The sequence below is a fragment of the Myotis daubentonii genome, chromosome 7, assembly GCF_963259705.1.
Source record: "Myotis daubentonii chromosome 7, mMyoDau2.1, whole genome shotgun sequence".
Taxonomy (NCBI): Eukaryota; Metazoa; Chordata; class Mammalia; order Chiroptera; family Vespertilionidae; genus Myotis; species Myotis daubentonii.
In genome coordinates, this window is record NC_081846.1 from 42,109,017 (window position 1) to 42,124,043 (window position 15,027).

General features: G+C 34.2%; 1 protein-coding gene across 3 annotated transcripts in view; it reads right to left on the reverse strand.

Annotated features, from left to right (window-relative positions):
• Window positions 1-15,027, reverse strand: part of AGPS (alkylglycerone phosphate synthase) — a 135,287-nt gene that overhangs the window by 52,911 nt on the left and 67,349 nt on the right. For all 3 annotated transcript variants that reach the window (XM_059703983.1, XM_059703984.1, XM_059703985.1), the window contains exon 11: window positions 5,515-5,642. In XM_059703983.1, coding sequence (XP_059559966.1) covers window positions 5,515-5,642 — 128 coding nt within the window. The remainder of the gene's footprint in view (window positions 1-5,514; window positions 5,643-15,027) is intronic.

Consider the following 15,027-nt stretch of genomic DNA (forward strand, 5'->3'; position numbering starts at 1 on the left):
ATCTCTTGAGTTGAAAGAATGAAATAATACATTATAGAGTAGATACTTCCCTCCTCTTATATTGAGAGAAGGGCCGAAAGTTAATGCCTAACAGTCTCCCAAGTCATAATTTTACATTTTCAGTTTAGTAAAGGTATAATGACTTGTTCTGAGTAGCTTCTGGTCAAGAGCATGTCTTATAACTGTGCTAAAGTTTAACATATTTTGCTGGGTAACAGAGTAAATCCAATTAACCAACATATGGCTAGGTTATTCTCCCTGCTTTAGAGGAAGAAAAATATGTTTTCAAAAAATGATTTAAAATAACAATTCCATTTTCTACATGTAACAAATTACTTCTCAGAATTACCACTGAATGTAAAGGTATTTTAATTATTTTATACTACAAATGCTAAGCCTTTCCATGTATTTGAACCCCTCCAGGATAAATCATGTTGGAAACAGAACAATTCAGAATTGAGGTATATTAACATTCTGAGGTGTCAGACATAAACTATGTATTTTTTCCCATATTATGACCTATACTCACTAGGAAAAAACACCCTATCAGTTTAAAATTATTTAATATAAAAGTGATGGTAGGTAGAAAGGGCTACCCTTGTCAAAAGGTAGTGACAGAAAAAATTGCCTTCTAATCTATATTTCTAAAAACCTAATTCTTATACTCAGAAAGACAGTTTTTGGAGTACTGCATACTAATCCATGCCACATATACAGTCAGTGTTTCCTCTTAATGGAACCACTGTTCATCTCTCAATACCATAGGGCATAACTCCGAAATTTTTATTAGGGGGAGAAAAAAACACACCAAACTTCAAAAATTGCTTTAGATCTTGTTTCACTGTTTTCCCTTCAATTTATTTTTAAACCAACAATAAAAGAGAATAATAAAATATTATATCTGACACTGCTCTGGTGATTAAAAAACAAAATTTCCCCCCTTTAGAGAGGCTTTAATAAGAATCTACTTTCTGAGAAAGTCTTAAAAGTCACTTACCCATCTGAGTAAAGATGGAGATTATACTGGATTGCCACTTATGAGATAAAATCACATTAATCTTCCACTAAATCTTCCTTTCTAGTTCCTTACAAGGTAGTGAAGTACTGAAAGAGGAAAATTCCTCACATGGACAAAGATCTGATGAGAGAGACTTTAGCAGAATCCTTCCGCTGCCAGTATAATGTTGCTCAATTTATTTCCTTCAGTAAGAACAGTGATGAAAATACACACAGAGCCCTTCTCTATTTGTGAACAATCACATATGCTCCTTTCCAAAAGATATTCATCCAAAATAGTTTCCCATTTCAAAGTCTGAAAATACTGCAAAATGGAAGTCTATAAAATGACAGTGAAGAATTATAAGCAGCCAACTCATTATTCAATCAGGAATTTGGCACAATCATAAAGCATGTACCGTCTATTTTAATGGATCTTAATTCCTCTGCTATCAACTGAAAATCCAAATTGCAGAATGAACAATGAATAGTGCCAAAATCTGGTAATTTTCTCAAATTTTCTGCCTGAAAATACTCTTACAAAGCAGGGAAGCACATAAAATAACATTCTTGACATGTGAAATTTGTACATTCTATAAACTATTATGTAAATGTCTGTATGCTATAATGCTAGCATTTATCCATTTCCAGGGAAGGTAAACAATAATGCCTCCTTATATGTGCATTGTAATAGGAACAAAATGTGTAACTTCCCCAAAAAGTGAAGTAACTTAATTGTTTCTTTCAGAAGAGCAATGTTTTTTAAATTAAATCTTTATTGTTGAAAAGTATTACATATGTCCCCCTTTTCCTCCCAGTAACTTCTTCTAGCCTGCCCCTGTCCTCTATCCCAGGCCTTCACCCCCCTATTGTCTGTGTCCATGGGTTATGCATATATGCATACAAGTTCTTTGGTTGATCTCTTCAACCCATCCCAGAAGAGCAATATTTGAGAATAAAATGTTACCTATCTAGACTTTTTAATCTGTTCCAAGTAAGGCAAGCTTTTTAGTCACATGGTAGTTACCTCTAAAATTGTCTATTGTTAAGTACAAAACACCAAATTATTCAAACTATAGACTGAAAGGAGCTTTCTTTTTTATCTGCTTTTTAACCTCAGGGTGGCACTTTCTATCAATTATCATCTTTATTTATTCTAAGATAATTCAATATAATTCACTGTGTGAATATCTAAAGCGTTTCTTAAAACAAATTAAAGGCCATTTTACTGGCTTATGTAAAGAGGAAGGAAAATTTCATTCCTTGCTTTTCATTAGCAAAAGTAGTTCTCTCTGTTACTATCAGGGCATATAAAATTGTAACAAAAATGACATCAGATTGCACCAATTATTTATGTTTAAATTCAACGTTTCAACTGTAATAAAATTATAAACTTAAGATTTTGATACACTTGTACATTTTTTGCATTAATGAAACCTAGATATATTTACATGGGAGTATTTGAAATGTGAAAAACCAGATGGAGCACTCAGAAATGCTTAAAATATGTCTTCCTCTACTCCAAAGACCATATAACAACATTAAATCTGTGTTCCACAGAGTGGAGATACTGTGCAGGGACAGAATTGGCCAACATAGACTGAATGTAACCTAACTGAGATATTTTATTAAAAATATATACAAATCAGACTAGTTTTATAAATTGTATAATTATTTTAAAAATTTTTATGTTTATTTTGCTATAAAATATTAAGGCAATAATGGTAAATTAAAAAGATGTCATTCAAAACTTGAACAAGAGATAATCTGAAATATACCTTTAATGCTAAAGCTTTTGGGGTGAATAGTCAATCTGGACAAAGATAAAAAGTAAATAAAAATAAAAGTACTTACCACAAAGAATAAATTATAATACAAAGTAAAAATACTAGAATTAAAAAATTATTCATTAAGGAGAATTTGAAATAACAAGAAAATATAATCTATTATGGATTAGCTTCCCATTTTTCTAGGTATTCAGAGGCAAAACCATAATGCTTTGCAAGTAGCTCTTTTATTTCTCAACTAGAGACCCGGTGCACGAAATTCATACATGGTGTGTGTGTGTGTGTGTGTGTGTGTGTGTGTCCCTCAGCCCAGCCTGCACCCTCTCCAATCTGGGATCCCTCAAGGGATGTCCAACTGCCCGTTTACAGCCGATCCCAGTGGGACATCCCTCTCACAATCCAGGACTGCTGGCTCCCAACCGCTTGCCTGTCTGCCTGCCTGATTGCCCCTAACTGCTTCTGCCTGCCAGCCTGATCACCCCCTAAACACTCCCCTGCCAGCCTGATCGACGCCTAACTGCTCCCCTCCTGACTCGATTGCCCCCAACTGCCCTCCCCTGCTGGCCGTCGCCCCCAACTGCCATCCCCTGCAGGCCTGGTCCCCCACAACTTCCCTCTTCTGCAGGCCTGGTACCTCCCAACTGCCCTCCCCTGCTGGCCATCTTGTGTCCACATGGGGGCGGCCATCTTGTGTGTTGGAGTGATGGTCAATTTGCATATTACCTCTTTATTATATAGGATACCTGTAGTATCTTAAATTTTTTCTTGGTAATTCATCTTAGTTTATTTTTTTGTTTTATTTTTAATTGAATTATTGGAGTGACATTGGTTAATAAAATTATACAGGTTTATCCTTGACCTTTAAGTGACGCTTTTAGTATAAGAACACATTTGAACTATAGTGCTTATTGCTCAGATATTTACTCCTAACACTTATCTTCACTCCTCCTTTATTTAATCATTCTACTTTTAAATATATTGTTACCATATTATTATTTTAGCAAACACATAGCATAATACTATCTATCCCCAAAGTTGCAGTAAATTAGGAGCACTTAAGGATTTCAACTCTCAGTACTCATTTATACTTTAACCCCACCAAAGTGACCTGCCACAAGTTCAAGAATGTTCATTCCAGGACTATGCTTCTTTGTAAACTCTCCCCTGCACCCAGGAGTAAGACCATCAATATTAAGGGGCCTATGACCAATTCTTGATGGGAGAAGCAATCTAAATGATAAGTAACTGAAGCTACTTGAAAATTATAAAAATTATCCTTGCTAACTGTTAGATTAGTTGAGAAGTCCATAGAGCTGACCTTCTTAAAAGTGGGAAACTTAGAAAGAATGAGTGTCTCAGAAAGTAAAACTGGGCGCATGAAAACGGTAAATATGTGGGTAGATATAACTTTTTTTTGCTTATCTTAAATTTCTTTAAAACATTCATAGTGATCCTTTTGGGATAGTTGGAAGATAGGACTCTTCACTACTTTCCATTTGGGTACCTTATAAAGTCAACAATAAATATCGAGTACTCGATAGGTAAAATCCTATTGCCTTATCAGATCCTCCCTCCACTCTGCTCTGGAGAACTGCAGGATACCCTATGATAGGTAACATTAGAAAACTCCATTGTTGCCCTAACTGGTTTGGCTCAGTGGATAGAGCGTCGTCCTGCGGACTGAAGTGTCCCAGGTTTAATTCCGGTCAAGGGCATGTACCTTGGTTGTGGGCACATCCCCAGTGGGGGTGTGCAGGAGGCAGCTGATCGACGTTTCTCTCTTGTTGATGTTTCTAACTCTCTATCCCTTTCCCTTCCTCTCTGTAAATAATCAATAAAATATATTTTAAAAGAAAAGAAAACTCCATTGCCCTCAAGATTTTAGTCCAATATAATTGAGGTATTAAAGAATTCCAGGAGTTTGGAGAAAGCAAGAAGAATGTGAAGTATATTCCCTTAACTAGGTCCTATTAGGAAATGTTGAGGTAAGAATTTTTCACAAACCACTGTAGTTCAAACAATGAATCAAATGCCTAAAGAAATGCAAGAATTTCCACACTGATACACTGAACTAAATAAATAAAATTACTTTGCATTACCTCGTCTTTTAAAACTCTTGAAAAATATATCCCTTTTTTAAGAAGAGAGAAAAAAAAGGAAATTCTTTAACTAAATATATTATATTATGCTATACTAAATTATAATACTTAATTTAAGCTATAGATTAGGTAATATTATAAAACAAAGTAGGGCCTGGTAGCACCACATTCTAAGAATTGGTTTAACTACTTATATGTAATTTCTAAATGTCTGGGCCATTTATTATTCAGCTGTTTATTTTAATTTCAAAAATTTCTTAAGAAAAATTAAATATTGCTTCAATTCATAACAAACCATCTTACTCAAAAATAACTTAAGAAAACATAACATTAAATAAAAGGCAAAGTCATTAGAAGCCATTAACCCACGTATATTTCTTACCTTGGCTTAAAATTGTATAACACTCTTTAAACCAAGAAGTAGGTGTATAATTACTTTAAAAAAAATAGCAGCTGCACTTAAAGGGATAATTTTACAACATTACCATTTCACATAGGACTGGGTAAAAAAAATTACAAATATAACACAATAAAATATGAAAATTATATGTGACATAAAAATCAATTATGCAGTAGAATTTTAAATATAAGTATATATGTGTGGGTTTGTTTTTGTTGTTTTGTTTTGTTACCTGTTTTGCAATTTCTCTTAAACAGGCTACTCCTTGTTCAAAATTAGGGAAAGCTACTGAGCCATACTTTTGGTATTCAGGGATTGGTCTGATTTTTATTGTAGCTTCTGTTATCACACCAAGAGTTCCTGAAAAAGAAGGGGGAATAATCCAATATGTCACATGCCAATTTTCTAAATCATATTTAAATCTATTTTATCTATTTATTCAATTAATTTATTCTATTATTCATATTTAAATCTATTTAATCTATTCTGTGGGAATTCTAGAAAAACTAAGCAAATTTTCGAATTTCTAAGAAGTTTATAGAATACATTTTTCTTGGTTATACATAAATATTTTAAAACATTTTTAAGGTTACCTTTCTCCAAGAAGGGTATTTTTAAATAGTTTTATGCCCGACGGGCATAGCTCAGTGGTTGAGCGTCAACCTATGAACCAGGAAGGCCATGGTTCAATTCCGGTCAGGATACATGCCTGGGATTGTGGGCTCAATCCCCATGTGGGGCATGCAGGAGGCAGCCTATCAATGATTCTCTTATCACTGATGTTTCTATCTCTTTCTCCCTCTCCCTTCCTCTCTCAAATCAATAAAAATACATTTTTTAAAAGTATTACAACTTACTAAAAGAAAAAGATATATGAAAAGCAACAGGTTTTTGTATCTTATATGCATTCATGCCTATTTTTACTGTGAGAACAATTTATTGGGGACAAAAAGAACTTTCCACGAGCACTTAAGATGACAGAAGAAATTAGAGGAACCATTACAACTTGCCTTTTTTCTTAAGAATTCGTACAAGGAAAAGACAAAGGCAAAGGAGATGCCCTGGTATGAAACAAAAAACCCCAGATATTTAATAGACAAAACTTATCATAAATATATAGCACAAGAGGAGCACCAATGAAACAAATATTCTTTTCTTTCTTACATGGAGGAGTGGGGGACAAATCAGAGAAAAATAAACAAGTTAAATGTAACTACATGATCTATATATCTATACTACAATATTTGAAGAGACATGGCTAAAAACAATTGTATTCACAAGCCAAGCTTTTCAAATCAGTGGTTTCTGATGTACTAATGATAAAAATTATTAATACTATTAGTAAACTGCGAATTATAAAAAAAGAAAAAGAAGTCAACAGGTTTGGCTCAGTGGATAGAGCGTCAGACTGCGGACTCAAGGGTCCCAGGTTTGATTCCGGTCAAGGGCATGTACTTTGGTTGCGGGCACATCCCCAGTAGGGAGTGTGCAGGAGGCAGCTGATCGATGTTTCTCTCTCATCGATGTTTCTAACTCTCTATCCCCCTCATTCCTCTCTGTAAAATATCAATAAAATATATTTTAAAAAAAAGAAAAAGGGAAATTTTTGGAATTGTGGAACTTCACTACAACACTTGAAATAAATGAAAAGTATTACAAAAATCAAAGCTCCAAATAAATTTATAATATACCTAAAATAAAGTGTCAATATATAATACAAGATTAAAAAGTACTAAGTCCATAAAAAGTAAATTATATTACATTAGATCACATATAGAGGAGATTTCCTACTGAGATATCAAATGTGGCCCTATTATGACATGTAAAATCACAAAGCTCTGCAATTTGGGCCCAATTATATATATAAAAAAAAGATATATCTTGTCCATTTTAAAAGATAAGAAAAGTGATTCGATTTTCTTTTATCATCTTTTTTGAATTATAATTCACAGACCATAAAATTCACCCATTTAAAGTATAAAATTCAATATATGCAACTTCATTAACCATAATCTAAGTTGATTTTTATCACTCCAAAAAAGAAACCTATCAAACAATCATTCTCTATTTCCCACTCCCTACTCCACTGACACACACACCACAGCCCTAGACAACCACCAATCTATTTTCCGTCTCTATAAATTTTCCTATTCTGGACATTGTATATAAATTGAATCTTAAAATATGTGGTCTTTTAACTGGCTCCTTTCACTTAGCAAGGGTGGGGAACTTTTTTCTGCCAAGGGCTATTTGAATATTTATAACATCATTCGGGACCATTCAAAATTATCAACTTAAAAATTAGCCTGCTAAACATTTTATTAACTCACTCCTAAAGCCTTGGCAGGGCCAGACCAAATTATTTCTCAGGCTTTATACAGCCCATGGGTTGGACATTCCCCACCCCTGGTTTAATCGATCATGCTTATGTAATGAAACTCTGTAAAATAGCAGAAAATGTGGTAAAAGGTAATTGGAAGGACAAAGGTAAACTTATTAGAGATGTCAGCAAAACTGTAGGTCAGTTAATTTGCCTGGGTAGGAACAGTGGGGATACTGGAAGTTCTAGGCCGTGGTCGGCAAACTGCAGCTCGTGAGCCACATGCGGCTCTTTGGCCCCTTGAGTGTGGCTCTTCCTAAGCCTTAGGAGTACCCTAATTAAGTTAATAACAATGTACCTACCTATATAGTTTAAGTGTAAAAAATGTGGCTCTCAAAAGAAATTTCAATCGTACTGTTGATAGTTGGCTCTGTTGACTAATGAGTTTGCCGACCACTGAGCTAGAGCAATCAGGCAAGAATAAAAAAGGCATCAGAATTGAAAAGGAAGAAGTAATAATGTCTCTATTTGCAGATGACATGATCTTATATATAGAAAATCCTAAAGATTAAACAAAAAAGCTCTTAGAACTAATCAATAAATTCAGTAGTTACAAGATACAAAATTAACATACAAAAATTAATAGTGTTTAAATACACTACCAATGAATTTTATAAAAAAAAATAAATTGACCCCATTTACAACAGCATCTAATAAAATAAAATACTTAAAAATCAATTTAACCAGGGAGGTGAATGATCCCTACTCTGAAAACCACAAGACACTGATAAAAGAAATCAAAGACACAAGTACAGTAAATAGAAAGGTATCATTCTTCCATGTTCATTTACTGGAAGAATTAATATTGTTAACACGTCAATACTAGAAAAAGCCATCTACAAGTTCAATGCAATCCCTATCAAAATTCCAATGGCATTTTTTACAGAAATTAAAAATAAACAAACCACCACTCCTAAAATTTATGGTGGTTGGAACCACAAAAGACCCTGAACAGCCAAAGAAATCCTAAACCGGAGGTGTCACACTTACTAATTTCAAGCAATATTATAAAGCTATAGAAATCAAAACAATATGGTATGGGCACAAGAACAGGCATATAGATCAATGAAACAGCACAGAGAACCCAGAAATAGACCCAAGCCATTACACTCAATTAATATTTGATAATGGAGGCAAGAGCATACAATGGAATAAAGACAGTCTCTTTAATAAATGTGTTAGGAAAATTGGACAGGTATATGCAAAAAAATGAAACTAGACCACCAACTCACACCATATTCAAGAATAAACTCAAAATGGATAAAGACTTCAATGTAAGCTGTGAAACCATAAAAATCCTAAAAGAAACCATGGGCAGCAAAATCTTGACACTTCTCGTAGCAGTATGTTTGCCAATACAACTCCTAGGGCAAGGGAAATTAAGGAGAAAATAAACAAATGGGACTACATCAAAATAAAAAGCTTTTGCACAGCAAAAGAAACCATCAACAAAATGAAAAGGAGAACAATCTGGCAATGATACATCTGATAAAGAGCTAATATTCAAAATATATAAGGAACTCATACAACTTAACAAAAGAAAGACAAACAACTCAATTAAAAAATGACACTTCTCCAAAGGGGACATACAGTTGATCAAGAGACATATGAAAAAAATTCTCAGTCACTAATCATCAGAGAGATTCAAATTAAAATGACAATAAGGAATCATCTCACATCTGTCAGATTGGCTACCATCAACAAATCAACAAATGACAAGTGCTGGTGAGGATGTGGAGAAAAGGGAGCGAGCCATAGTACATATACTGCTGGTGAGAATACAGATTGGTGCAGCCACTACAGAAAACAGTGTGGAGTTTCCTCAAAAAAATTAAATACAGAACTGCCATTTGATCCAGTGATCCCATTTCTAGGGATATATCTTAAGAAACCTGAAACACCAATCAGAAAGAATATATGCACTCCTATGTTCATAGCAGCACAATTTACAATAGCTAAGATCTGGAAACAACCCCCAAGTGCCCATCAGTAGATGAGTGGATAAAAAAGGGGGATGGGTTCGTGAGTGTGTGGGGCGGGGGGGGGGGGAGGAGGTTGGGGGTTAATGGGGGGGATGAGGACACATTTGTAATACCTTAACTAATTAAAAAAAAAGATAAAACAATTTTTATAAGAAAAAATGATTAAGAAATATATCTTGTGACACCACTTTATTACTGCCCTTGGAATCAGCAAATTGATGTTACTGTATTTTGAAGGAGGCTTGAATTAAATTTTTTTGTATTGTCTTTTTGTTAGCCTCCAAATAAAATGTTCTTTCCCTACCAAAAAAAAAAAAAAGTTGTGGTCATTTACACCATGGAATACTATACAGCAGTAAAAAAAAAAAAAAAAAAAAAGGATCTCTTACCCTTTGAGACAGCAGGGAGGGACCTGGAGAGTATTATGCTAAGCAAAATAAGCCAGTCAGAGAAAGACAAGTATCACATGATCTCACTCATATGTGGACTCAAATGAACAAAATAAACTGATGAACAAAATAGATCCAGAGACATAGAAACAAGGAACAGACTACAGAATCTCAGAGGGAAGGCAGGGTGGGTGGGAAGAACTTATATGCATATATGCATAATCCATGGACACAGACAATAGTGTGGTGAAGGCCTGGGGGTAAGGAGGTGATGGGTGCAGGTTAGAAGGGGTCAATGGGGAAAAAAAGGAGACGTCATTACCAACAAGACAAGCAATAACAAGTATTGGAGAGGTGTGGAAAAAGGGAACCCTCATTCACTGCTGGTGGGAATGTAGGCTGGACTAACCACTATGGAAAGCAGTCTGGCGATTCTTCAAAATAATTAAGAATAGAGCTACCATATGACCCAGCAATAACACTCCTGGGTATATATCCAAAAAACTCGAAATCATGTATTCACAAAGATATATGCACTCCTATGTTCATTACAGCATTATTCACAGTGGCCAAGACATGGAAACAACCTGAGTGTCCTGCGATAGAGGACTGGATAAAGAACATGTGGTACATATACACAATGGAATACTACTCAGCCATAAGAAAGGAAGAAATACTGCCATTTGCAACAACATGGATGGACCTTGAGAACATTATGCTAAGTGAAATAAGTCAGTCAGAAAAAGCTAAGAACCTAATGATTTTGCTCATATGTGGAATATAAAACTGAAACTCATGAACACAAACAGCACTGTGGTGGTTGCCAGAGGGAAGGAGGTAGGGAGAGAAGAGAGTCTTAATATAAGATGACGAGAAGATTTGACTTTGGATGGTGGTCACATAATGCAATATACAGATTTTGTAATATAGAAACCCACACCTAAAACCTGTATGTTCATGTTGACCAATGTCACCCCAATCAATTTAATAAAATTAATTTTTTTAAATAATTTTCAAATATGTTTTTAAGAAAATTCAATGCTTTGCCCAGGTGGTGTTGCTCAGTGGTTGAGCACCAACCCATGAACCAAGAGGTTCCTAGTTGGATTCCCAGTCAGGGCACATGCCCAGGTTGCGGACTCAATCCCTAGTAGGGGACGTGCAGGAGGCAGCTGATCTATCATGGTAGCTCTTACACATCCATGTTTCTATCCCTCTCCCTTCTTCTCTTGCTAAAAATCAATAAAAACATTTTTAAAATAAAGAAAATTAAATGCTTCAATTATTATTTAATATAAAATATAAGTATTTGCTTGAAGTAAATAAAATCTTTCATAATTTGAAAATATACTTTCAGGTGACTTCAAGGCAGAGAAGAATGGCAGTCATTTGATTCTGAATCCTCTCCCTCTACTTAGCCCCCCAAAAAACCCATAAAAATCAATCTTATACTCAAAAATAACAAATTTCAAGGAAAAACAAATAAAACCACTCAGGAACTATACCTTCAGTATTACAAAGAGACAAAAAACAAAACAAAACAAAAAAAACATTATGACCTTCAAATTACCTGTAAGTAGAGATTTTTAAAAAATTCCAAAAGACCTTCTACAGCCTTCCAGCTGCTACAAGCTTGTAAGTGCAGAAAATAAGAGGAGGCTTAAAAGATCACAAAAGAGCCCTAACCAGTTTGGTTCAGTGGATAGAGCATCGGCCTGCGTACTGAAGGGTCCCAAGTTCGATTCTGGTCAAGGGCATGTACCTTGGTTGTGGGCACATCCCTAGCAGGGAGTGTGCAGGAGGCAGCTGAATCGATGTTTCTCTCTCATCGATGTTTCTAGCTCTCTATCCTCTCCCTCTCCCTTCCTCTGTAAAAAATTAATAAAATATATATTTTTTTAAAAAAGATTGCAAAAGATAAAGAATATAGAGTAGCGGAGGACTTGGAGGAAGCACAGTCAAAATCAACCCCAGAATGCGAAAGTGCAACAGAAATGTCAAAATATTATACAAGGTTTGGTAATCCATAGCCCTGGCTTTTGGAGGGGTTTGAAAATGGGAGGAACCAGAAATGGCAGCCTTAGAGAAACAAGGGGCATATATTCAAGGGAACATCATATTTTGAGAAGTGTGGTACTCCTTGAAGATAAAGCAGTGAAGGGAAATATTAAAATAAAAAAGAAAAATTACAAATCTCATAGAAATGAAAGAGACACAGGCATGTCATGCCTTTTCTTAACAAAACCACCATCATCCATAAAACAAGGAGCACAAAAGAGGTTAGAAGTGACTAAAACAAAACAAAACAAAACAAAACAAAACAAAAAAACACTCTCAAACTAGGAATCCTTTCCAAATAATAAACAGGAACAGAAAAGCAGACCAAATCCATAAAAGCCTACTGGAAAAAATCAGAAAATGTAAACAAAAACTTTTCTGTGGGTGAAAAGCTCCCCCTCCCCAAACCAACCATGATTCTAAAAACTGTAACACATTTCAAACTGAAATATTGTCAAACAAGTATTTGGGGATATGAAAAAATTCCTAAGTCAGAAATATAAACACTAAAAACTTAAGTGGACAAAAAGCAAGAAATAAGAGATGACCAAACTCAGGAAAGAAACAGAACAGCATAGATTCAAATGAAAATTTAATAAAGGGCATTGAAGAAAGATAGAAAAATAACCAAGAGAATGAAAATGAAATTAAAAAAATCAAGAAAAAAGGTCAGAGAAACAGTGGTTGAAATGGAAAAGAAGGAAAGGAAATCAGATATAAGAAAAATAAAAACAATGGGAAAAACCCCTAATATTTAACACCAAAATCCAAAAAAAAATTTTCCACAAATAAAATAAGATCTGAATTTTTACACAGAAATGGTGTACTAGGTACCTGAGCAAAATGACAGGGCAATAAACTCTTGAGTTGTAAAAGCAGTAAATTTTAACAATAATGAAATAAAAAATTCTCAGGGCCTCCAGGCAAAAAAGAGTAAACGAGTTACAAAGGTATGAAAGCTGGCATCAGGGTTCTTTAAAACAACATACAGTGGAGCAGCATTTTCAAAAAACAAGGAAAGAAAGTGTGACCTAAGGATTATCACATCCACTCAAGCCTACCTGCAAGTATTAAGGCCATAGAAAACCAGTTTAGAAGATTCCAAAACTCATGTGATATACATCTGTGCCTCTCTTGAGGAATCCAGTGAAGAGTAAGCTTTATTTAACCAAAAGGTGACTAGTAAGACTACAAAAAAAGAACCTATAGTAAGCCTTTAACCTATTTCATCCTACAGAAAAGGCTAAAAGGTGGGTCATGGGTTTGGTTTGGTTTTTAAAACAAGTACTTTTAACCACTTTCCAAATAGAAAAGCAAATCATTGTAGGTTACTGCTAGTAAATTCCATACACAGGAAAAGAATACAAAGCATTTCGAATGCTTTGACTATTTATTATAATTTTCATTATATTGATCATGTTAGAGCATTTAAAATGAGAAGCTGCTTGTTAAAATAAACTACAAGAAATTCGTAACACCAAACAAGACAAAAACATTAAAGTGGTTAGTCACATGTGTAACTTAGTAAGATAGGGGGAAAATGAGGCTTTTTAATGATAATGCTTTCAAGATTGTCCTCACATGATTTAACTGCAACAAAAGAAAAATATTATTAAAGCTCAAGGAAAAGTTTATGATTCACAGTTAAGGCAGGAGGTTATTATTTAGATAGTTGAAAATAGCAAATAAAAATACATTTTATAAAAGAATATGATTTCACATAAAATTACTTACTCAATCATGCTATCTCCTAGCCTATATTAGGATGAGTTTACATCCACATACATACAGACATGGGGATTAGGGACCATAAATACACTTGTAAAGGTCATTAATGCCAAAATAATAAAGTTAAACAATAGTGATAAATTTAACATTTACTGAGTACTTACTGAATGCTTATAAACTGCTTAGCATAATCTCATTTAATCCTCACAAAAAGCTTATTAAGATTTTTACTTTATTATCCTCATATTATAGCTGAGGTCACTGGGAATAGAAAATTACCTAATTTACACGAAGTTACAAAAACGTAAGTATTGAAATCCATATCTAATAGATTTCACAGTTCATGCTCTTAAATCATTATGGCATTCTTCATGCACATTTGTAAGAAAATTTCATTTAAATACAGTAATTTACCCTAGCATATATGTTTTTATACATATTTATTATATGAGTTTGTCTTTCTTAAATTTATTCAATAATTAACTAGAAGGAGGCAGTCCAATTTTTTAATAAAGTTCAAAATATTTTAAAAGGTGTAAAGACCATATTATCTCTAACCCCTATAACCTTTACCACTCTGCCCTTCAACCTGCAGCCCACTCTACCCTACAATTAAATCTTATGTTCCCATTCTACTGGAAAAACTGAGAGCTTCATAAAGCAGACGTGGTTCTTTCTTACTTCTAAGCCTGCCCACATGCAGTTTTCCCTGCAGGACAATTCTCCCCCACCTTATCCCTCAACCCTGTCTGAAATTACTTTCTCCTTATTAACCCTACAGGACCACTTTGAGCATGGCTTCTCTTGGGAAGTCTTCCTAATACCCATTCATGTGACCTTTTGCCTATACTTTCCAGTGTTTACTTCTATTAAAGAATTTATTGAACTGTATTATTATAGTCTATTATTACCTGTGTCCTGAGTGTGCCAGCATAGTACCTAGCAACCAGAATTTTTAAAATGCTAATCAATGGGATTTAAAAAATGTCTAAAGTTGTTACTTGAAAAGATAATTTATATTTATAATTTCTGACACTTATTGTTATTCAATTTGACATCTGATGGAAAAAGTTACATACTTTTAGTTAACTTTCAGATGATGCAATAGTACAAAAAGTCCCAAAATAATAGAGAACTGTATTATTTAAAGGAATTTAACATTTTATTTTTGTCATTAAAACTGTTCTGTTTTTTCCTTAGAAGAGTAT